The 23,395-nt window shown below is 34.2% G+C and overlaps 1 protein-coding gene and 2 long non-coding RNA genes across 7 annotated transcripts in view; 2 read left to right on the forward strand and 1 right to left on the reverse strand.

Moving 5' to 3' along the window:
• The first annotated feature begins 498 nt into the window (after positions 1-498).
• On the forward strand, positions 499-2,237 carry LOC127856125 (uncharacterized). The gene is made up of 3 exons (XR_008037857.1): positions 499-542; positions 1,275-1,390; positions 1,648-2,237. It is a non-coding gene; the product is annotated as an uncharacterized LOC127856125 (long non-coding RNA).
• A 4,665-nt stretch (positions 2,238-6,902) lies between these two features.
• LOC127856118 (uncharacterized) overlaps positions 6,903-23,395 on the forward strand; it is a 55,937-nt gene continuing 39,444 nt past the window's right edge. For all 5 annotated transcript variants that reach the window (XM_052392115.1, XM_052392114.1, XM_052392116.1 and 2 more), the window contains exons 1-2: positions 6,903-7,000; positions 12,577-12,729. In XM_052392115.1, coding sequence (XP_052248075.1) covers positions 6,972-7,000; positions 12,577-12,729 — 182 coding nt within the window. In that variant the 5' untranslated portion in view covers positions 6,903-6,971. The remainder of the gene's footprint in view (positions 7,001-12,576; positions 12,730-23,395) is intronic.
• Positions 19,546-20,931, reverse strand: LOC127856126 (uncharacterized). Its single transcript, XR_008037858.1, has 2 exons — positions 20,487-20,931; positions 19,546-19,668 (listed from the first exon to the last, which is right to left on the reverse strand). It is a non-coding gene; the product is annotated as an uncharacterized LOC127856126 (long non-coding RNA).

Consider the following 23,395-nt stretch of genomic DNA (forward strand, 5'->3'; position numbering starts at 1 on the left):
TTCACATTTAAAAAAAATTATATATAAACTGTCAATTAACTCAGCGTAAACAATACTTTATATTCGATATAATATTTAAGAGGCACATTACACCGCGTACACGTGTCGTTTTTCGGCGTAAGCTGTATTAAGCCAGCTTTTCACCTCTCCTGACCTTTGTAAGTGTCCAATAAAATTCAAATAAAATTTCCCGCGGCTAGGTACGAATGAATACACTTCATTTATTCCATTGGCTGATTTGAGTATTCCATCAGAACATTGGAAACATATCCGCGTCTTTGTAACACTGTTTTACTGCATGAAACAATTTTATTTCTAATGAAAAGGCTTAATAGATAGAACAGTTTTACACTCAATTCTCGACATCAATACAGTTTGTGCGTACACCTTTTATTTTCAGAGAATTACCAGCGCAACGCGTTTATATTTAAAGGCTATGTTCTCATATTTAGTACTAACTTCCATATTCTTCACGGTGCCTATACCACGTGACTTTTAAAGATCTGTGTGGGGAGTAAAATATCAACAAAAGCGCGACGAAGGTAAGATTTTTAAGGATAACTTTTTTAATATGTCACCATTTTTAATGGGATAAAGTGGAGAGCCCGCTCATTCATGAGAGTTTTCTATAGGTATCATGATTTTATAAAACAAATAAGTATTTTTTCAGTAAAGTGCAACCGCGCGTTTGAACGGTTAGAAAAGGGTAGGATCAGTGTGGGGACATTATTTTTTTTACACAAAAACATCACCTCTGGTGAAATTAAGAAATAAATTTTATGGGCGGAGCTTACACTATATCATTTTGCATCCATTTTCAGTTTTCTGTTATTTATTTACGAAACAAAATTCGAGAAAGCTATTCTTACAGTAATATGATGTGTGGTATACGTTTTTCAACGGATCTGTGTGGTATACTGTTTTTAAGTTTTTCAGTTCTATTTAGTTGTTTAAAAAAATGCTTGTTAACAATGTATTTGAAACGGGATTTTTAAATGCGCTAGCATGTAAAACACAAAATGGCTTTACACTACGCTTGCACCGCTTGTTGAACTAATACATAATTATGATTTACAGGCATTCTGTACAATCCCCATTATAATATTAAAATCTTACGCTGGAGCATCTTAAATCGATGACAAGTCCATGCTTACCTTAAATAAGTGTACACTTTATGTTCTTGTATCAAATTCCATTTTTATTTTGGCGCCAAACACTACTGTCAGGTGAAGTAATGTATCGTATATTATTTTTGATATTATATTTGCTTTAAGGTATGGCTCAATGCTCCGAATGCGGAAAAATGTCGAAGACCAGAGCTGGATTATTGCGCCACATTAGGGGACACGCTAACTCTGGAAACTATAACTGCTGTGGGAAAGCATTTCAGGTAAGATTAAATACCTTAAAAATAGTTACATTTTTATACAGTTATACTAACCAGATGAACGGATTTTCTTGAAACAACACAAATATACAATATATCTCATCTCTCAGGTTATCATATATTTTGAAATAACTCAATAATCGTCAAATCGTTTGTAATTTAAAACTAACGAACGCGTGTCCTCAGATACTAACATTTTTTAAATAGCGTGCTTACGCATTGAAATGTCACGTGAATAAAATATGTTGTTTTTTTCTCAGGATGCCTACAATCTTAGAAGGCTTCAACGAACAAAGGACCCCAATGTGACGTGTGTGTACAGTGCGGCAGGAGCTTTGCGGACAAGTACCTACTCGTGGCTAGAGAGAAAAGTGCAAAAAAGAGGGATTGGTGAAATGTTACCAGTGTGGGTTGGCAGTTAGGAGTGAGAATGACCTCAGAGAGCACGTCAATACCCACATGCATGACAAGTGTTACAGTAGTGAGGAGTGTTTCAAAACGTACAAACGCAAAACAAACCTTTCTCGATACGTGAGGACTTCACATAAATCCGTGAATACTGATTAAAAATCATAATGGTTTACAGTTTGTCTGTGTAACTTCATTATCGTTTTACGTGATTTTATTCGTTGTTTTACTTTTACTTTACTTTTCAAAATGATTCTAAAGTTATCCGAATTTGATTAATTTTTAGGTTTCGTTTAGTTCGTTTGTGTGTTTGAAATCATTCTCAAATAATTGTGCAATAATTTGGATTTACGTTATTCATTAATATATCGCATCTGTGATTTGTATTATCGAATCTGTGATTCTTTTTTAATTATAACTTGATTAAAGTTTTGCGATGTTTTTTCGTTGGTTTCAATTTTAAATACCGCTGTCACGAGCTAGTTCGATAATCATAAGCAGCAAGCGTTTCTAATACTAGGGTTTTACACGATTGCTTCACATAATTAACTGCCTGCTTATAATTACTCTAGGCCGTGGTAATTGACAGTAAACAATGTATGCAATGTGGTTGTGTATACAATACAATACTCCTTAATTCGAAATACGTCTTGACATTCTTCAGAGCTGCATCCATCCACAACACAGAATCGTACATATATAATCATATAATATAATATTTATTCATTTACTTTTTATATTCTCTTCAAAATAATTAACGCTAAAGATAAGCATACACTTGTTACACTGAATACAACGACATAATTTATAACATGACATTATCACCAACACATGGCAAATGATTGTCAATATCTATACTATGTAATAAACTAATGCAACAATATGAATTCCATATATGAAATAAAACACACAAACACACACATATATATATATATATATGTTTCTACTATGACCAGTATTTTGTTTTAAATAAACATACCGTTTACCTTAAACTTTAAATAACAACAAAATGACAAGCCAATACGTCTGGTGGATTCTGTTTTATCAGTTTGCATTCCAAATTTGATTTTAAAACATACCTACTCAGGAAAGAACATGCCTGTGTAATATTTGACACAATTTCTATTACAGAATTTGTGTCAGAATTAAAATGTCCATTGTGTTCGTCTATCCGCATTTTTATTGTTGGCAACAGTTTGCTATCGTTTCGTCTCGCCCGCTCCCACCTTACTCCTAGTGTCCCCTTTTGTATAGCATTCCTGTCTCGTGAAACTGTTTCCTCTATTTTTTCTTCCCTTAACCCTTGTCCGCTCACAAGTGCCAAATAGGTGATTACTGAAATAAATGAATTTTTAAATAATAATAATAGATCTACTACTACTACTATTACTACTAGTAGTAGTAATAGTTGTAGTAGTAGTAGTAGTAGTAGTAGTAGTAGTAGTAGTAGTAGTAGTAGTAGTAGTAGTAGTAGCAGTAGTAGTAGTAGTAGTAGCAGAAATAGTAGTAATAGTAGTAGTAGTAGTAGTAGTAGTAGTAGTAGTAGTAGTAGAAGTAGTAGTAGTAATTGTTGTATTGAAATAATTGAAATTAATTAAAAAATATATATATATATTGTCGTTATTATCTCAATTTATCCGCAAATTGTAGAAACACGGATACCACACAGATCCTTCTAAACACGTATACCACACAGATCATATTACTGTTAGAATATTTTTCTTGATTTTGTTTTCATAAATATATGAAAGAAACCTGAAAAAAGAATGCAAAATGATATAGTGTAAGCTCCGCCCATAAAGTTTATTGCTTTATTTCACGAGAGGTGATGTTTCTGTGTCATAATAAAATAATGTCCCCACACTGATCCTACCTTTTTCTAACCGTTCAAACGCGCGGTTGCACTTTACTGAAAAAATATTCATTTGTTTTACAAAATCATGATACCTATAGAAAACTCTCATGAATGAGCGGGCTCTCCACTTTATCCCATTGAAAATGATGACATATTAAAAAAGTTTTCCTTAAAAATCTTACCTTTGTCGTGCTTTTGTTGACATTTAACTCCCCACACAGATCTTAAAAAGCAACGTGGTATAGGCACCGTGTTCTTGTCAACATGTTAAAATGTAAAAGTATAAAAGAGCAGTGGAAGCGAGGCCTCACTTTAGTAGCGGATCCGTGGTCTAGTGGTAACACACTGGCTTCACAATCCAGAGATCGCTGGTTCGATCCCCCGCTGCACCTAACCTACTAACTCGTCTTTCGCATGAGACGTTAAACCGATGTGCAGTGGGATGTCACCCTTTATGTACCAGTCCCCTTATGTACCACCCCTTTATGTACCACTATCTGACCCTTTATGTACCATATATATAATATATAGAGATAAATAATATATGGTTTAATATGAAGGTGTGTTAATAATGAAATGTATTTTGTGACATATTATTTATGAATTTAGACTAATATATTGCCATTTTTGATTATATTGTATGCCAGCTTGTGTGTCAGTGACTCTTAGTATAATTTATTAGCCCCAGTAGTAATAAATGATTCATATTCTTACCTGAAATTAAAGTGTATTATAAAAATCCATTTGTCACTATCTTATCCTGACTAAGTCTAACTAAAATATTTGTATTTCCTATTGTATAGTTGAAATGTGATACTCTGAAGAGAAGAGAGAATGACCTTCATTTTCAAACTGTAAAAAAATAAAATTATGTCCTTTTTTAATCATGTTTAGAGAATGACCTTACTTTTCAAACTGTGAAAATAAAAAAAAATCCTTCTTTAATCATGTTTACAAAAAAATTAACTGGTGGTGTCATCAAAGGATGTCTATTTGTGGTATAAATAAAGTTATTAGGTACCTATGCAATTATAAAATTATCACGTTCATTTGATAAATGTGTTTGGCTTTTCGTGTGCTACTTTTATGTATTAAGTATTTATATACGTATTAAAATTACAATATAACAGAATAACAATAAAAATTTATGATTTGATTTACAAAATGTATTATGAGATTATGTGCTGGACTATGTTATTGTTATGTAAAATTAAATAAAAGTATTAATATTGTTGTTAATTGGTCTAATTATTTGAGGAATGTGTCACTTGTGAAGAAGGACCCATTTGGTTTGGGATGTTTACTCAAAAAACATGACATTTCACACCTGTCATATGCGAGGAATTTAGAGCTGTTGAGCACCAGACAGTGTCATTAGTCTTCATTAGAGATACTGTAACCATTGCATAAGGTTCATTTCATTTTAGCTTTATCATTTTATTTTTGCTATTGGAAATAAAACAATTTATGAATGTGAACAACATTTCAATTATAATTCTAATTGATTTTTTTTAATTTTGTACGTGTAATTTAGATTGCTACATTTTTATATTTAACATATAATTTAGCAATATTTTACTTAGCAAGAACTGAGTTACTAAGTTACTGAGTTTTATTTAACTTTTTTTTTTGGTTCTTAACATTTCATTATGAATTGCAATAACAAAATAGATATAACATATAATTCAGCAATATTTTGCTTAGTAAGAACTGAGTTACTAAGTTAATCAGTTTTATTGAACTTTTTTTTCCAAATTGTCAAAACTTTTCTGATAGCAAGAAATAAATGATTCGGTACAATGAATTGCAATGTTATAGTAGACAATATTTGATTAACTCAAATTTTACTCGATCAACACTTATTTATGCCCATTCACACTGCTTTAAATGAATGGACAACACCTTCATAATATATATGTGGTACATAAAGTCTCAAAGTGGTACATAAAGGGACTGGTACATAAAGGGAATGGTACATAAGGGGTCACACCCTTTACTTCTCACCAACAATATAAAATGTTGTAAGTGACACGGGTTCTAAACGTTATTCTTCACAGTGGTCAAAATTTTCAACCGTTTGACATCGTATTTCCAGGAATCGTTTTTTTTTCATAAATATCAACACTGCCATGCATTAGTTGACGTTTATCATTAACTCCAGTCCCATTAATATGAACAATAATAACACTTGTATTAATCGTTCTCTTTCAATAAAGCAAATTGCTTTTTCTTTATACGACCAATCTGTCGATACAATGTCGGACATATTTGTTGTCATTGTATTTAGCGGATCCTACATTTAGTAGCTATTTCATAGCATATTTATAGAATATTCGTAGTTTTCTGCACATTCCCGGATAACGTTCGGATTGACGGATATGTACGAAAGAAGGAGATATTGCACGAAGGTGCAGTGTACTAGGTGCTATACACCGGGCACTAAAAGACCCAGGGTCACCTCTGGAACGGGGTGTCTCCTGTATCTTGCACTATCCCCCGTAACCAACTAACACGTCTTTCTGGGGGCGATGGCCATATGGGAGACAATCCCGGTGCACTCGATAAAAAAAAATAGTGAAGAAGAAGGCCTCACTTTAATACATTGCATTTCAACCCGCGAGGTATCGGGTCAATTGCGGCCAGTGTATGAATGTCAGAGTTTATATACAGGTCATCAGGTCATTCGCGGCCAGTAAAATAATAGTTATATAATAAATACGCTATCCGTGAACTAGGTGACCTGGAATTTTCTTTAGATATGTAAATTCTTAATGTGTTTTCAACAATACAATGATAAATATTATTTTTGATTAATTTAACAATAATTATTCCACCATATTGACCAATGTATTAAGCATGAGCGCGATGATTATCGATACTGTTAATAATCGAATCAAATAGCAATGCCCGACAAACCACCAAAACAGGTTTTTTCGAAGAACGCGCCTATAAATACGGATACTTCTCGTGTGGCCGGTTGACTCGTATGTTTTAATTTCACTTCCATTCTTCTTTGGTTTTCTGTTTTGTATCTATAGGTTTATGACCAGCAATATGTAATAATGTAAAATAAGCCGCTAAAACTCCGCGTAACATCCCGTACTGCGTGTGATGCAGCTAAGAACTGCACAGAAAAAAGACATTCGCTATCCTTGATCTCATTCATTGAACTATCAACACCTTATATCTTTTTTAAAGATATTTATTATTTCACCTACAGCACGATCGACGTCACATTTTTATTAATAGAATCGCCAAATGGTCATATGTGGAACACGTCACAAATCTCCGATGACGTAACAATATTCAAGATGGCGTCTAATGTTCTACCGCCGAATCACAAATGAAGTGTAAGCATTTTGTCATTGTGCATTAAAGGAACATACGGTATTAAAGAGCTCTCCCTATTTCGGTTTTACAAAGACTAACAGACCATCATAAAACCTGGTTATAATGTTCATGGGCATACTACCAGGCCCGTAGCCAGGGTTTTGAAAAGGGGGGGGGGGGGCGAATTTTTGCCGGCGAAGGGGGGGATGCTGGAGGGGATGTTTTGGAGGTCCTCCCCCTAGAAAATTGTTGTCATGAAACGTAAACTCCTGCATTATGGTAACTTTTTACTGTTGGTGTATTTAGAGACTGAAGTTATAGAGTATTTTTATATGAAATTTCACTTTCATTGACCATACTCAGTGACTGATTGACATAAATATGATATAACATATTCCGCACCAGGTTTTTTAATAACCACCTTTTTTGATTAGTCACGGATATACATCATTTTATTTGGTGCTTAACCCAACGCAAGTATGTGTGCACACACCTTGATTACATTTGCAACAACAAGTTTATAGAATGTTAAATCAAGAATAAGAATGGTATAAAATATCATTATTTATTGGAATCATGGAACCTAAGATAAAATTGGTTTGTTTTACCATTCCAACATTCTTCCATTTATAAATCGAGCAAATTAAATGGAATTATTTGACTTTTTTGTCAAAACAATTGTTTGTTTACTACTATGGATAGTACCAGAGGTATAGCATTACTCTAAACGTGCTTATATTAATATTGTATTGTACAACTAACACTGATTAACAAAACTGGGTCTTCTCTAATCTGCATCAATACTTAAAAGAAATCAACATTGTACAACAGGTTACTTTAAAAAAAAATTAGAATTATTTTTAACAAATTAGTTATCTTTTTTTCTAAACGAATTTCAGAAACATATACATGTAACCACAAACTATTGGTCCCATGGTCTCGAAGTCTTTAACAATGTATACCAGGACGTTGAAGAAAAAAGATGTACTTATTTGCCCATTATATGCTCAAGATCCGTAACTGTTGATGAACATTTAACGTTGACGTCCACCTGATCATTATGTTATAGCGTTTTAAATTCATTATAACAACTATTTAAGAGTAGGACATGCCTAGTGTCAAGTTTTACATAATTAAAATATTGTGGAAAGTTATGTATGTTGAGCAGAACATATTAAGTGTTGGTTAACTTAAAAAAACGCCATTAAGTGTTGGTTAACTTAAAAAAAGCTACATTGCTTTTTAGAAATGATTTGTTTTGTTGTCATTCACCAAACAAATTATACTGTCTTGACCATAGCTGATATTTTTGTTTCTGGAAAACCCTTTAGGGGATTCGAAAATGGTTGTACGGGGATATAACAAAAAGACAACGCAGTCTGTCGGAAATGCTGTGCACAATGTGTAATTGTTATAAATCGTGGTATAATGCAAAGTTATTAACCAGTGACTCATTAGTCTTCGGCAACCAGTCGAAGGGTGTCCTTTGATTTCAGTCATTTTCGGAAGCTGACATAACATTCCGTTTGTAATCATCTTAAATGTATTTTCATAAGATTATTTATTCAAGTAAATCAAATTGTTGTTCAAGCCATTTAGATAATTGTCGAAAAAGGTTATTGGACTGGGATTTCAACCCACAATAAGTAGGCTTCATCATTTTGTTATGATATCTATTAAAGTTATAGCTTTGACAGACATTAATAATGATGACAAAAGTTACAAAACAATCATTCAGGATCAAATATATATAAATAAGTATCGATTTTATACGGATTAGGGTGCCAGGTTAATCATTTTTCATTATACAGAAAACAAATATCCATTTATAACGAAGATTCAAATTCCATTTTGCGCGGACCGGCTTCTTAGATCTTCTCAAATTTTGCTGTCAAAACTAAATAAAAATCATGCGCTATCTTGGAAATGACTTAATCGAGATATGAATTATATGGTGACCTTCGGTTGCATATTGAATGCATTATTTTAACGCTTAAATACGAAGATCCACTGGGTTCCTGGAAAAAATAAATAACTGTTTTTGCGTCAAATAAAGTTGGGTGCAACTTACAGTACAATTATTTTTACTTTGTCAAAAAAGATTGGGTGCGTTGCGAACGCACCCAACGCACCCCCCCTGGCTACGGGTATGACTACTTTACTAGCAAAAAAACACACACTTAAAGGGGCCTTTTCACTCATTTTTGAATGTGTTGAAGCTTGTCATTAAATGCTTTCTTTTGATAATTGTAAACATTGGAAATAAAAAGCTCCAGTGAAAAATCGAAAATAAAATTTAAAAAAGTAACCCTCAACTGGGCTCGAACCACTGACCCCTGGAGTAAAAGTATAAACCATTTAGACCACTCGGCCATCCGCGCTCACGCAATGTAGAAAGTATTTTATACTTTATATAAGCAATCCTCGTAGGTTCACAAAATATAACGACAACAACAGAATTCTCCAAATTATTCAATTGTTTTGTGTTGCAACGCTTTATAACTTTCAGGTTTTTAAATCATCAAAAGATGCATATATTGGCAATTTTAGAGCATGGTAAATGTTCAGTATTTACTGTTTCCTCGCAAATATCATAACTAAAACGAAAATTTGCGAATCTAAAATAACTTTTTTAAATTTTGTCAATTTACCAAAACGTGAAAAGGCCCCTTTAATATCCTGCCAAATAACATCAATGATTTTACAGTAGGCCCTTTGTGAAGATTAACATACTTCTGCTTATGTTAATTTTTGAAGATTAAGATTAACTCAATCACTGTATGCATTTTTCCTAACGACTGCTTACAATTCTCAATTGAAGGTTTCCAAAAAATGCAGCTCTATGGATTGAATAATAGTAAATATAACATTGGAAACAATTCATCTCACTTTTTTTTGGAGTTATTGAATTTGTTGTTTGCAAAAACAAAAATTAACCAATTTCCCTGAATCAATCAGACACAATTTTACCAAATCCAAAGGGCTCTGGCCCTATTCCCAAAATGGTGAAAAAAACAACTCTATTTAGCACAACCACCATATCGCTATCTGTTTCAATGCTTTATTCAATCATACATCCATAACTGAATCCAGTTTGGTCTGGATTTTCTTGCTTTAATTGTATAATACATTTGTGTCATAAGCTTACATCACATATGCCATCCTTGGTAATGCCATATTTAATGCAAAATTACATTTGAATCAAAGCTTGGTCAATCCAACTCATTGATAATGTTATCAGCTAATTAGTTCTCATTTAGTCACTATATACTGTGTCCATGTACAAGGTATTTACAATAACTAAACAAGTTATAGTCAAAGCACTATATAATTTATATGTAAACTATTGATAATGTTTTTAATATTCTAGTTGAGTATATCGTATAAATTAATATATTAAAAATGAATTATTTTAAATGGATATCCTTTTTTTATTCTTCATGAAAGTCTCGAATCTTTTCCTTGCCACAATGTCTGGTACACTCATAAATATTGCTAGCCCATATTCTAATTTATAGGCCATTCAACTGCTAATTAGTACTAATGGCTGAATCTTGTCATGTTTTACTGGCTTTGTCTGAGGGATGGACTTTTGGGGAGATTGTTATTGAGTATAAACATGGCCACACAGGCCATCAGGGTTCGACATTAACTTTTTTTTACAGCAAGACCATCGGACCAGCTCCTCTTAAAATGTACTAGCCCGAATCTGATGTCTACTAGACCATAAATGACATAGCAAATAAACACAATTGTGTCATGTAACTGTTTAATCAGGATTTATTAGTAAAAAATCAGTAAACAGCAGAAAGTTATTTTGATGCATAGAGTAAACAGTTTTTGCTTTTCTTCGTCAAGTTCAAACCATGGAAACTCAATTTTCCATTAAGGATAAAATTGACGTTTTCTTTTTTTAAATAATTACGTTTCCTGTCAGTTTTACCGTCGGATTCTTTTTTTAACTGATTTTTCGGACGAAAATCCGAACTTGAACAAAGCCATTCTCTAAATTACATTCTTTTGTCTGCTACGCCAAAATGTTTACATTGACGATACCAATTTTCGATAGAAGTCGTAAAAACATGCTGTAAAGGTTTACAACACTGCAGAAAATCATGAATATCCATTACAACTTGACAAATGAAAAAAAAAGCCCCCCTTTGCATCAAAAATTAGCGATGAATCATGTAAATGCTCCGCGTTTATTTATATACGCTAGTTTTGTTCTGATGTAAATAACTGATACCAGAGTAATTTTACACATTAAGAAAAAAGGTTTTCACAGCAGTTAGTTATAGTTCTATGAATCAGTATAGATTTTTTCATGTCCGACCAGTTGGACAAGCTAGCCCGCAGTTTCACCAGCCCGACCACCGATCTTACTAGACAATGTCTGTCAAACGTGCCTTAGTGTCGAACACTGGCCATGTTTAAATGGCATTTATATACTTGTTTTAATGAAAATAAGATTTCAAGTCTCGAGTAAGACCTTCACAGTCATGCCTTATAGATTCTGATCTGGCACTTTTGTGGATACTCCTATTCATAAATATATATATGTAGATCTATCAAGTAAAGTATTTCCAATACAAAGCAAACTACCATGCAAATTGATAATAAATAATTATTCACATAGAAATACTGTAATTACTCTATGTTTTCGAACACTGTAAGTTTTCGGACACCCCTTTTTTTAAGGAAAAAGGATTATTTTTCGTGACTCTAAATTTTCGGACACACGAGTTTTCGTCCATAATTAATATCTCTTAAGTTTTCGGACAGTATATTTTACAGCACTATTTTACCAAATTTCGGTCCTGTTTTCGATATCTAATGACACTTTGATCATCGGGTTTTATAACCAGAATAACATCATAAAACATGGCAGGTGCATGCCTGAGGGCAACGGACCATTACATTTGCGTTATTGGGTAAATAACCTAGTAAACTGGTATTAAACAATGGTTTTGCCCGATAGCATAAGCGTTAAAACGACAATTACCAGGGGTAGTGCCAATTAACAGTTCATTTATATACCACAATGGTACTACCCATTCTCAGTAAAATAACTGTGACGAATACTAAACGCTTCAAAGTGTGATGCACCCTATTGCAATTTTACGCACAATGGAAGGTGTTAGACAACAACTATCGGAAATGAGCAAACAAAGAATTCATAGTTTGCTTTTTTATTGTGTTAATTACAGGGTCATACTAGTGAGTATCGGTACATCACATGCTCATCTTTGAACTCGTTGGTCAAATTACAACTATGTAGTAACTTTCTGTCAAATAAATTAAGCATTTAAAATTATTTAAAGTGCAGTGCAAACATATATAACTGTAATTTATACTATACGGCATGGCATTTTACAAGCGCGTGCTATTACCGGTAGTTGTTGATACAATTGACGCTATTTTCAGACACTTCAATTTTCTACTCTAAGTTTTCGGACACCTGTATTTTGTGAATATTTTTCGTACACACATTTTTTTTATTATTTTAAAGTGTCCGAAAACATAGAGTAATCACGGTATACAATAATATCTTATAATTCAAATAGAAAACTCTTTTTTTGTTTGGATCTTGTTACAGATTGAGAACAATGAAAGTGTCAACTCTTCTTGTCTTCTGTCTGTCATGTGTTGCTTCTGCGACCATCTTGTGTCCACCAGCGTGTGACCCCCCTAACCATGTCACTGGCTGCCAGGCTTATCAGAAGAACAAAGAATGCAAAAGTGGCATGCGGTAAGTTAAGTTTGCGTTTGATACATATTTTGTCAACACAATCATAGCGTTAGATATAATCTGGTTTTGGATGCAGTCATATTGGACTTATATTTATTTTTATTATCATGAAAGATTGCAATTATACAAAATACCCTGTTTTAATTTTAAATAAAATACCCTGTTTTAATTTTAAATAAAACATGGAATAATTATAAATAAATAACAGGCATTTCCCCAGGATTTTGATCAGGCACAGCCACTAGACAGTGCGCCCCCTTTTGCATGTCAATTTTAAAAATATTTTCTTTATACATGTCCTTGCAAATATTATTTAAATACATACTTGATAAAAAAAAAAGCGTTTTCTGCGTAGCTGGGCAAAACCCTACTAATACATAGACGTGGTGACAAATAAGATCTTAGTAACTATCAAGGAATTATGTTATTAAATTGTTTTGCAAAACTGTTTACAAGTAAATTAAAGAAAACAAGAAATATCTTTTAAAAAAGATATACGGCATTGATTGTGGTTGGAGTTGGTGAAAGGTCAAGAGTTCAATGAATGAGATCAAGGATAGCGAATGTCTTTTTCGGTGCAGTTCTTAGCTACATCACATGCAGTACAGGATGTTACGCGGAGTTTTTGCGGCTTATTTAACATAATTACATATTGCTGGTCATAAACCTATCGATACAAAACAGATAATTAAAAAAAGAATGGAAGTGAAATTAAAACATATGAGTCATATGACCACATGCGAAGTATCTGTACATATTTTTAATATTTATAGGCGCGTTCTTCAAACAAACCTGTTTTAGTGGTTTGTCGGGCATTGCTATTTGATTCGATTATAAACAGTATCGAGAATCATCACGCTCATGCTTAATACATTAGTCAATATGGTGGAATAATTCTTGTTAAATTAATCAAAAATATCATGGTATTGTTGAAAACACATTAAGAATCTATTATTGACATACCATAATTATATCGCTGAATATCTTCATTTAACATATTTCTCGTGTAAAGAAAATTCCAGGTCACCTAGTTCACGGATAGCGTCTATATTATATAACGATTATTTTACTGGCTGCGAACTCAGGTCAGCACATAAGGTAGTCGTGAAGACGCAGCGATGACCTGAAAATAAACTCTGACATTCACAAACACTGGCCGCAAACTGACCTTGATACCTGGCGGGTTGAAATGCAATGCATTAAAGTGAGGCCATGCTTCCACTGCTCTTTATACTTTTACATGTGAACATGTTGACAGGAATATGGAATTAAGTACTAAATATGAGAACATAGCCTTTAAGTACAAACGCTCTTGCGCTGGCAATCCTCTGAAAATAAGAGGTGCACGCACAAACTGTATTGATGCCGAGAGTTGAGTGTAAAACTGTTCTTTCTATTAAGCCTTTTCATTAGAGATAAAATTGTTTCATGCAGTAAAACAGTGTTACAAAGACGCGGATATGTTTCCAATGTTCTGGTGGTATACTCAAATCAGCCAATGGAATAAATGAAGTGTATTCATTTGTGTCTAGCCGCGGAAATTGATTGGCGAATGTCGGCGGGCGGGCGGGCTGGCGGCCGGAACAAGCTTGTCCGGGCCATAACTTTGTCGTCATTGTGAGATTTTAAAAACATTTGGCCCCTTTTATTAACCATCATTAGACGGTGTGTCGCGCGAAAGAATTATGTCGATATCTCCAAGGTCAAGGTCACAATTTGAGTTCAAAGGTCAAAAATGGCTATAAATAGGCTTGTCCGGGCCATAACTTTGTCGTTAATTGTCAGATTTTAAAATCATTTGGCTCATTTGTTCACCATCATTAGACGGTGTGTCGCGCAAAAGAATTATGTCGATATCTCCATGGTCAAGGTCACAATTTGAGTTTGAAGGTCAAAAATGGCCATAAATGAGCTTGTCTGGGCCATTACTATGTCATTCATTGTGACATTTTAAAATCATTTGGCACATTTGCTCACCATTATTGGAAGTTGTGTTGCGCAAAAGAATTACATCAATATACCCAAGGTCAAGGTCATCCTTCAAGGTCAAAGGTCTAAAAAAAAAAAAATCAAAGCGGTGTTGTCATGAAGCTGCACATTTTGAGTGGTGGAAGCTCAAGGTCAAGGTCATCCTTCAAGGTCAAAAGTCAAAAAAACAAACAAAAAATTCAAAGCGGCATTCTCATGAAGCTGCACATTTTTAGTGGTGAAAGTTCAAGGTCAAGGTCATCCTTCACAGTCAAAGGTCAAAAAATATATATTCAAAGCGGCGTTCTCATGAAGCTGCACATTTTTAGTGGTGGAAGTTCAAGGTCAAGGTCATCCTTCAAGGTCAAAAGTCAAAAAATAAATAAAATTTAAAAGCGGCGCAATAGGAGGCGTTGTGTTTCTGACAAACACATCTCTTGTTTTTTCAAATTGAAATCAAGGTCAATTTTACACAAGTGGGTTAACAATACACATTTTGAATTGTCTCCCTTTATCAGACTGAAAACCGGGTTTTGTGACAATTGTGTCCCTTTTATTTGAATTTTATTTGACACCTACACAGGTCAGGTAAGGTCAAAAGTGACGTTAAACAGCTATGCCGAAAAACAAGAGCTTATTTCGTGAAACACAATGCCTTGTTCTGCACTTGAAGCCGCACTGCAGCTAATTTAGAGAAAATAAGGCCCATATAACTTAGCCAAATTTCAATGGACCAAAACAAAACTCACACTTAACATATAGTAATATAAGTCATGTTGGTATATTCAAATACCAAAAATCAGCTCATTATCAGAAAGTGCTGTGTGATAAAAACTCAGGTAGACTTGCATACCAAAAATCAGCTCAATATCCGAAAGAGCTGCATAAAAAGCCTCTGGAAAACAGTGCTTTTATTCAAAATCCAAGGCAAATTACTTTGCCAAAAATCAATGGACAAGAGCAAATTTCTCACTTCATCTGCATGTCATGAAGGTAGACTCACATGTATGCAGACTCACCACAAATCAGCTCTGAAAGCATTGCGTAAAAAAGTGTGTTTTTGTCAGAGTTTGTTTACAGGTCATCGTCGGGTCTTTACGACTACCTTATGTGCTGACCTGTCCCTGTGACCTATCAGGGAAAAATATGTAATTTTGAGCCAAAGTAGGTCAAATTTACCCCGGCTGCCCGGGTTTTTGCCTAATTTTTTTTTAAACAAATACACCAGTGCATGGTAGTAGTGTTTTTTCCAGGAGGCCAAAGGGGCATGGCGCATAGCCATACCTTTCAAAAAGGGCATTTTAACGCGCAGTTTAGGCAAAAAAGGGCAAAAACGTTCCGTTAATACCTTGTTTTAGGAAAAACATTTAATCAGAGGCAGGTGTGTGAAAAACAAAAAATATAAACAAGCACATTTAATGTTAATTAATGTATTTAACTTACTTTAATTAATATTAATATATTTACCTTGCAAGTTCCATGATGTTTCAGTAAACTGTACAGCACGATAAACATAATAAAGCAATATATGTATATGAATCTGCTTATAAACAGATCCACTAACATATAAGTGAAACCATGTTTGTCTTATCCCGTTTTCTAACAATAATATTGTCATAATTTTAACTGTGCACGTAAACTGAACGCTAACGATTTGCAAACACTCGTTTCCGTGACAGCCAATGAGTAGATTACTAATAAATATGTTGTTGGTATCTAAAACGTTTTGTGAATCGTTGATTATCACAGGCATTTCATTAATCCCTTCTGAATGTATGATCACCATTGTTAATTCAATTGTTATTTGCCATTTTTGCCAATAGTCACAATTTATTTTCTGTATAGTCCGCCATCTTGTTAAAATGATGAAAGCGACAGTTAGGCATAGCAACGTAAATTCGTTTATGTCCGCCTTTTTCTTGATTCGCTTTTTGTTTAAGTAGTATACGTTACAGTATAATGGTTTCAATAATTAATTATTTTAAAGACGATATCGATCTTCTAAACGTAAAAATAAATGTTTAGATATAACTGAATTATGCATGAAATGCACTATTTCCAAGAGGATAACATCTAGGTTTTCATTACAAGTCTCCTGATTAACTGTCCACGATTTTATTATGGAGGAGTGCACATTACGGGCCGATTAGTGTGCTTGTTTTAACAAAGCCACGGACATTATCGATTTATATTGATACAGGGTTATTCACGCATGACTAATTAAAAACCGCAGGAATCTTCGCTGCCTTGGGGCCATACTTGGATACAGTCGGCTTAGAAGTTTGGTCAAACGGCAAATAAGATATTATCAATAAGGGCGCATGGCGGCTTTAAAGAGGACGGAAAATAGTGGGTGCTCATGAAAGGGCAGGGCGCCGGCCTTTGGAAAGGGCAGTGTGGCGCCTAATGGCCTTGAAAGGGGGCAGCGTGGCCCTACAAAAAAGGGCAGGGCATGGCGCTACGCCACGCTAAAATGGCCTGGATAAAACACTATGGTAGCCAATAGGACCTTAATGTTCACTGGTAGTCATCATTATCATCCCCATCTAGTGCCGTATATATTTGATGAGCATAGCGAGCTAGTTCATCTACTTATTAGGATTACAAAATTTTCTCGTAAGTTAACATTGTTGTATGATTGTTTATGAAACAGCCCCCTGGTTCTTTTAAGTGCCCGGTGTAGAGCATCGATACACTGCACCCCCGTTTAATGTCTTGTTTTGGAAGACATTTGCTTAAAAAAACATCTGGAAAATGGTACCTATACAAACAAGAGGGCCATGATGGCCCTGAATTGCTCACCTGACTAACCTTGCTTCATGAACTTAAATTTTATTAGACCCATATACAATCCCAAGCCAAATTTCATTTATTAATACATTCTGACAAAATTTCATTAAGACGTGATGAAAACTGTGATCTCTTTCATCTACACAAGGTTTTACTAGAATTTGCCCGGTGACCTATTTTTTGACCCCAGATGACCCATATACGATCCAAAATCAGTTATTATCAAGATAAACATTCTGACCATATTTCATTAAGATCATATGAAAACTATGACCTCTATTGTCTTCACAAAGTTTTTCTATGATTTGACATAGTTTTTGACCCCAGATGACCCTAATACAATCCCAACCCAGATTTTATCAAGATTAATATTCTGGCCAAATTTCATAAAGATTTAATGAAAACTGTGACCTCTACTGTCTACAAAAGTTTGTTTTTTTAATCTGACCTAGTTTTTGACCCTAGATGACCCAAAGTCAATCCCAATCCAGATTTTAACAAGACAAACATTCTGACTACACTGTAACTCCAATATAGCGCGGTCAATGGGGTCCAAGGCGCGAAACAGCGTTATAACGGATCCGCGTTATAGGTTTTGAGCTCATTTACTGCAGGGCTATACAAAAACAGGTATAGAATAGCCTATAATATAGGTCATGTATATTGCCATGCTGTGTTGACGCAAATACATGCATATAAACCGAGTCGTATCGATAACAAGATACATACCGCTTTTCTTATGTGCACATTTATCTGATAATCCAATAAACTGCAACATCACTTAAAAAATAATAATCTTGAACATTAATGACCATATATGTTTAAGAAATTCGTAAACACAACCGTACGCATATATGCCATTTTCAGAAGTGTTAAGAGTACAGTGCATTATGGGGCAGAGCTTTCATTGGACGAGCGACTTTAAATTTAGATTGAATGCAATACGACTCATGTACAAAAATTGTTTTATTGCGTCATACGCATGCAAAAAACGTGTTTCCCGGGGACTTTCTGATACCGCGCGAAAATGAAAGTGAAACTCTGTTAACAATTACCGGTACACTGCGTTCGCATGTAAATAAATCGTCTGCATTATTTAATTTCTTATACACGGACTGAAAGATTAAATGACATAATACTAGAATAATAATGAAATGACAGAAAAAAGTTGTTTTATACAGTATGCAGTATATTTCACGGCCGCTCATTTAATATTGTCAAACTGCAACCTTATCAAAGTAAGAATGTTTCAATCGTTTTGAATTACTTTAATTGTATAACTATCCCGCTTGCACTTAACTTATGGAAATTATCGCACTGAGCCGCTCTGATGAGGAATACATGTAATAAACACTGACACTCGAGTTTTTCACACCTTTATTGACATTACACAACAGATTAACACCAATTAGCTGTCGGTGTTGTTCAACCTCGAGGCGATTATAATCGGTTCAACGGACGGTTGAATAAAGCAATCAACATGTGATTGCCGCCATCTTTGAATTGTCTGAAAATACATGAAGTTGCATATTACGGATTTTAATCAGAAATCAAATGGAAGGTTGGAGAAAAAATGGGATCCAAGTACCGTCCGCGTTATATTGGATTCAGCGTTATAATGGAGCGCGTTATATTGGAGTTACAATGTATATTTCAATAAAATCTGATTAAAACTGTGACCTCTATAGTCTACACAAGGTTTTTCTATTATTTGACCTAGTGCCTAGTTGCTGACCCCAGATGACCCAAATACAATCCAAACAGGGCTCCTTTTGCCCAAAAATTTCTGTGGCCAACATTTTAGCCAAATGGAATTTTGTGTAGCCAAATTTTAGAAACTGTAGCCAAAGTTTTAGCAAAGCATTTGCAGGGGTCAAAGTTGGATATTTTGAAAATCCTGAACTTAAAGCTGGGGGCCAGGGGGCCGCAGGGCCCTCTGTGGGTCCAGGGGACAAGGGGGCCAGAGGCCCCCAGAAGCTCCTGGATTCGACACATTTAAAGGGTGCCTGTACCTGTTCTGGTGATTCTATTTTCTTAAAAAAACAACATACACATATATTTAAAAATCTTCATGTATTTGATAAAGAACACAAAGTTAGTCAAAAGGCAATTCATTCACATGCACCCTCTGTCTGGCATGGACTCGACTGCAGGTGTTGCTTTTGAAGAACCAGATAAAACCTGTAACAGTGGTTACAAATTATATTTTTCACACATACTTTAAAAAAGTCAATAATACATGTTTAATTAATGCAGAATCAAATGTCACCATTTATATTCACAGAATCATGCTGCCAGAAGCCTCCACATACACCTAAGAAAATTGGGTATGGTGGCTTCTGCTAAACAGTTAAAATTGAAAATTTCAGCATGGGTTCCCCTAGTTTTTATCCCAATCGTTGTTTGAATGCTAAATAATTGTATCCTGGTGTGACCCAAATTTGACGATGTAATGGTTACATGAAGCAATATTTAGCAAATAATTTAAGAAATAATGAATGTTTAATAGCACAAAATAATAATTTTAAACTCGGCTGTATTACTTTGAAATGATTCCAAGACAATAATCATCCATTTAATCGATAAAAATAGAACATCGTCGAATTAAGTTGTCGGCGAATTTGGATTACGGTAGGTTGCCCATATTTGTTTTACAAAAAGTAAAAAAAACAACATTTCTTGCTGCTGGGCTCATATGTTGGGGACAATAAAACATTTTATTTAACTAAAAAAGACCTGTTCCAGTCAGCAAAAATGGCGTATTTGATCGTATTTTCAATTACTGTTAAAATTCTTTTCCTGATTTATGCTTTATTCAAAGGTCAAAATGTTTTAAAAGCTCACAATCAATGAATCATACGTTATTAATAAAAAAAAAATGGCAAATTTGCTATATCTATCTTGCCGATTTTTGATGCAAAACAACCTAAACAGTAAACTTTAGCAACAGAAAATACGACCAAATTCGGGGTGTTAGTTTAAAAAAATAAAAACCCTACCTGGTTGGTCTTGATGGTTCTTATATTCTTTATGTGATAAGGGCCCTCTGCGTGGAGACGCAATGCCTTCTTCCCACAAGACTGATAATTCAGGGTTTTCTTACAAACTTCTCAAACCGCTTTTCCACAAGCTTCCACTTTTCTCAACCAGTTCACTACCCGCCCGTAGACTACAGCGGGGAATGGCCACCCATTATAAACTGTACGCTGAAGTTTCTTTAGCTACCAACAGGCAAGTATCTCGTTGCCATTTTTCTCAACTTAAGTCTAAACACAGCTTCCCATTCGGCATCAAATATACGCAAAAAGTACTCAAATTGATTTAAATCGGCAGCAATCTTTAATCTTTAATCAGATGTAATTGTTTATTTAATCCTCTACGATGTACGATTTGTTTTCACATCAGTAATTTGTCTCGATGACCGGTGTTAATGCCAACTGCGTATGAATTTTTCAGGTCAATAACACGGCGATGTATTGATGCACAGTCTACAGCTGAAAGCGGTTAATATCTGGGACGGCATGTCAGGAAAAAAATCAATACCGATAATTTGCATTGTTCATTAATTAAGCAACGATTCATAACACTTATCCTTTATGGATTTTCATGAAAGAAAAACCATTATAAAGAAAATTTTATTCTCTTTAATCTGATATATAAACAAGTTTGGAAAGAATTGGATGAAAAATTTGGACTTTATTGCATAAACACCATTTTCTCAATTCAAGGGGAGGTAATTCTGTACTTCATGGACCAATAATGCTCATTTTTTGTAGGGTTCGTGTCCTCATTGATATAAAGACACTGTGCAAATTTGGAAAGGATCGGACAAAAAATGTGGAAGATTTTTGAAAGTTTTCACAAAATAGGCAAAAACGAATAAACACGCAAAGTTCAACGAGCTCCTGTGGCCATGTTTTTTGACGAATCAAATTTCTTTGAACAACTTTTTCAGGGGAGCCTTCAAAGGTCATCCCTGTGAAATTTTTTGAAAATCTGATGAGCGGTTTCTGACAAAAAGATTTTTTAAGGTTTTTACCATATATGGTCATGGCGGCCATCTTGGTTATGTGATCAAATTTTTTTTAACAATTCTTTTGTCCCATGACCTAGGGATGCTCCACATGAAATTTAGTTGAAATTGGCTCAATGGTTTAGTAGAAGAAGATGTTTACAAATTGTTTACAGACGGACGGACGGACGGACGGACAGACGACGGACGCTGAATGATCACAATAGCTCACCCCGAGCTATCGCTCAGGTGAGCTAAAAATTTCAATATCTAATTTTGTTTAAAATGTCCATGCCTTTTACTTGCTATAAATAGAAGCTCCTACCTTGAATTATATCTTTTTGAAAAATATTACTTTCCTTGGCAAAAATAGATCTTGTACCTGCCAAAAGATAAATAAAAATTATCTCCCTTTGAAGCTTATTGCTTCCCTTGTTAAAAATTAAGATCAGTCCAAGTCCCGTATCTCGTCAAAATCAACAGAATTAAACCCATTTTATACTTCATCTGTAGGTCATGTAGGTAGACTCACATACCCAAAATCAGCTCATAAGCTTAAAGCGTTGAAAAACAACTTAAGAAAATGGTATGCTGGACGGACAGATTGACAGACGGACAGTGTGACTGCTATATGCCACCCTACTGGGGGCATTATGACATTCTGACGGATGCACATTTTGCTTTTAAACCAAACCGCAGCACAGTAAATGCAATTTGTATTCTTTAATTCCCTTGTAGCCATGAAGCTGCATTTGAAGATAGACTATATTGTTGCTTTATAGATTACCAGGAGGCATATGACATATCAGTCTTGGGCAATTATGGAGTAAAATGATAAATGTGGGAATCAATGGGAAACGTTTAACCCTTATTTGATCCATGTACGAAGAAGAAAATTATTGGTCAAACACATGGGTAAATTATGATCAGATGTATTCTGTAGTAATATTTGTGTATTTCAGTGTGAGATACCCCCGCCCATATTGTTTCCCCTCTTAATTAATGACATTGAATTCAATTTGCAGAATGGAATAAATACAGGCATTACAATAGGTCACATATCGATATATCTACTATTAATTGCTGAAGCCCCAATTTTTGTTAAAAATTCTGAAACGCAGGAGGTTCTTCCAGGATAATGATAATTTAGAAACCTATTGCAACAATTTGACTTTGACCGTTTACATTGTTAAAACTAAGGTCATGGTATTGCAAAAAGGGGGGGGGGGGCAATTTGCTAAAGTGGACAAGTAAAGGTCAAGAAATAGAAATTGTAAACAATTTAATTACCTTGAAATCGTCATGGCTAACCGTGGAACAAATACACTATATATATATATTTTTTTTTTTCCAACACATTTTATTTCCAATTGCAAGCAAGTACATATACAATATAAATTGTAACAATAATGATTTGCAATAAGACAAAATAAAAAGAACATGCATATAATACAATACCAACTTGTATCTTATGTTATGTAAAGTAGTAGTCACCAACAGACAAAACATAAATCATATTGTAGGTTATGTAAAGTAGGTGTCAACAACAGACAAAAACATCATTTTGGTGATTTTCTCAAACAAAACTATTCATTTCATGATCTACATATATTTTTGTAATATATTATCTATAACTTAAGCTTAATAAGAAATTTTCCATGACTTTTTCATTAACAGTGATTGAATTTGTATCATTTAAAGTGTATTTTTAAACCGTGTCCATGCGCGGCATGGACACAGTTTAATGTCATGAGGATTTTTTTTTAAATTAATAAAAAATCCAGTTTTTAAGTAAAATCAATTTAAATGATGCTATTATATATGCAAGTATATGTTTTAATTATAATTTGTAAAACTAGATAAATGCAAAATATAAAACTGCATATTATGCACTTT

Source organism: Dreissena polymorpha, chromosome 13 (genome assembly GCF_020536995.1).
Source record: "Dreissena polymorpha isolate Duluth1 chromosome 13, UMN_Dpol_1.0, whole genome shotgun sequence".
NCBI classification, from domain to species: Eukaryota; Metazoa; Mollusca; class Bivalvia; order Myida; family Dreissenidae; genus Dreissena; species Dreissena polymorpha.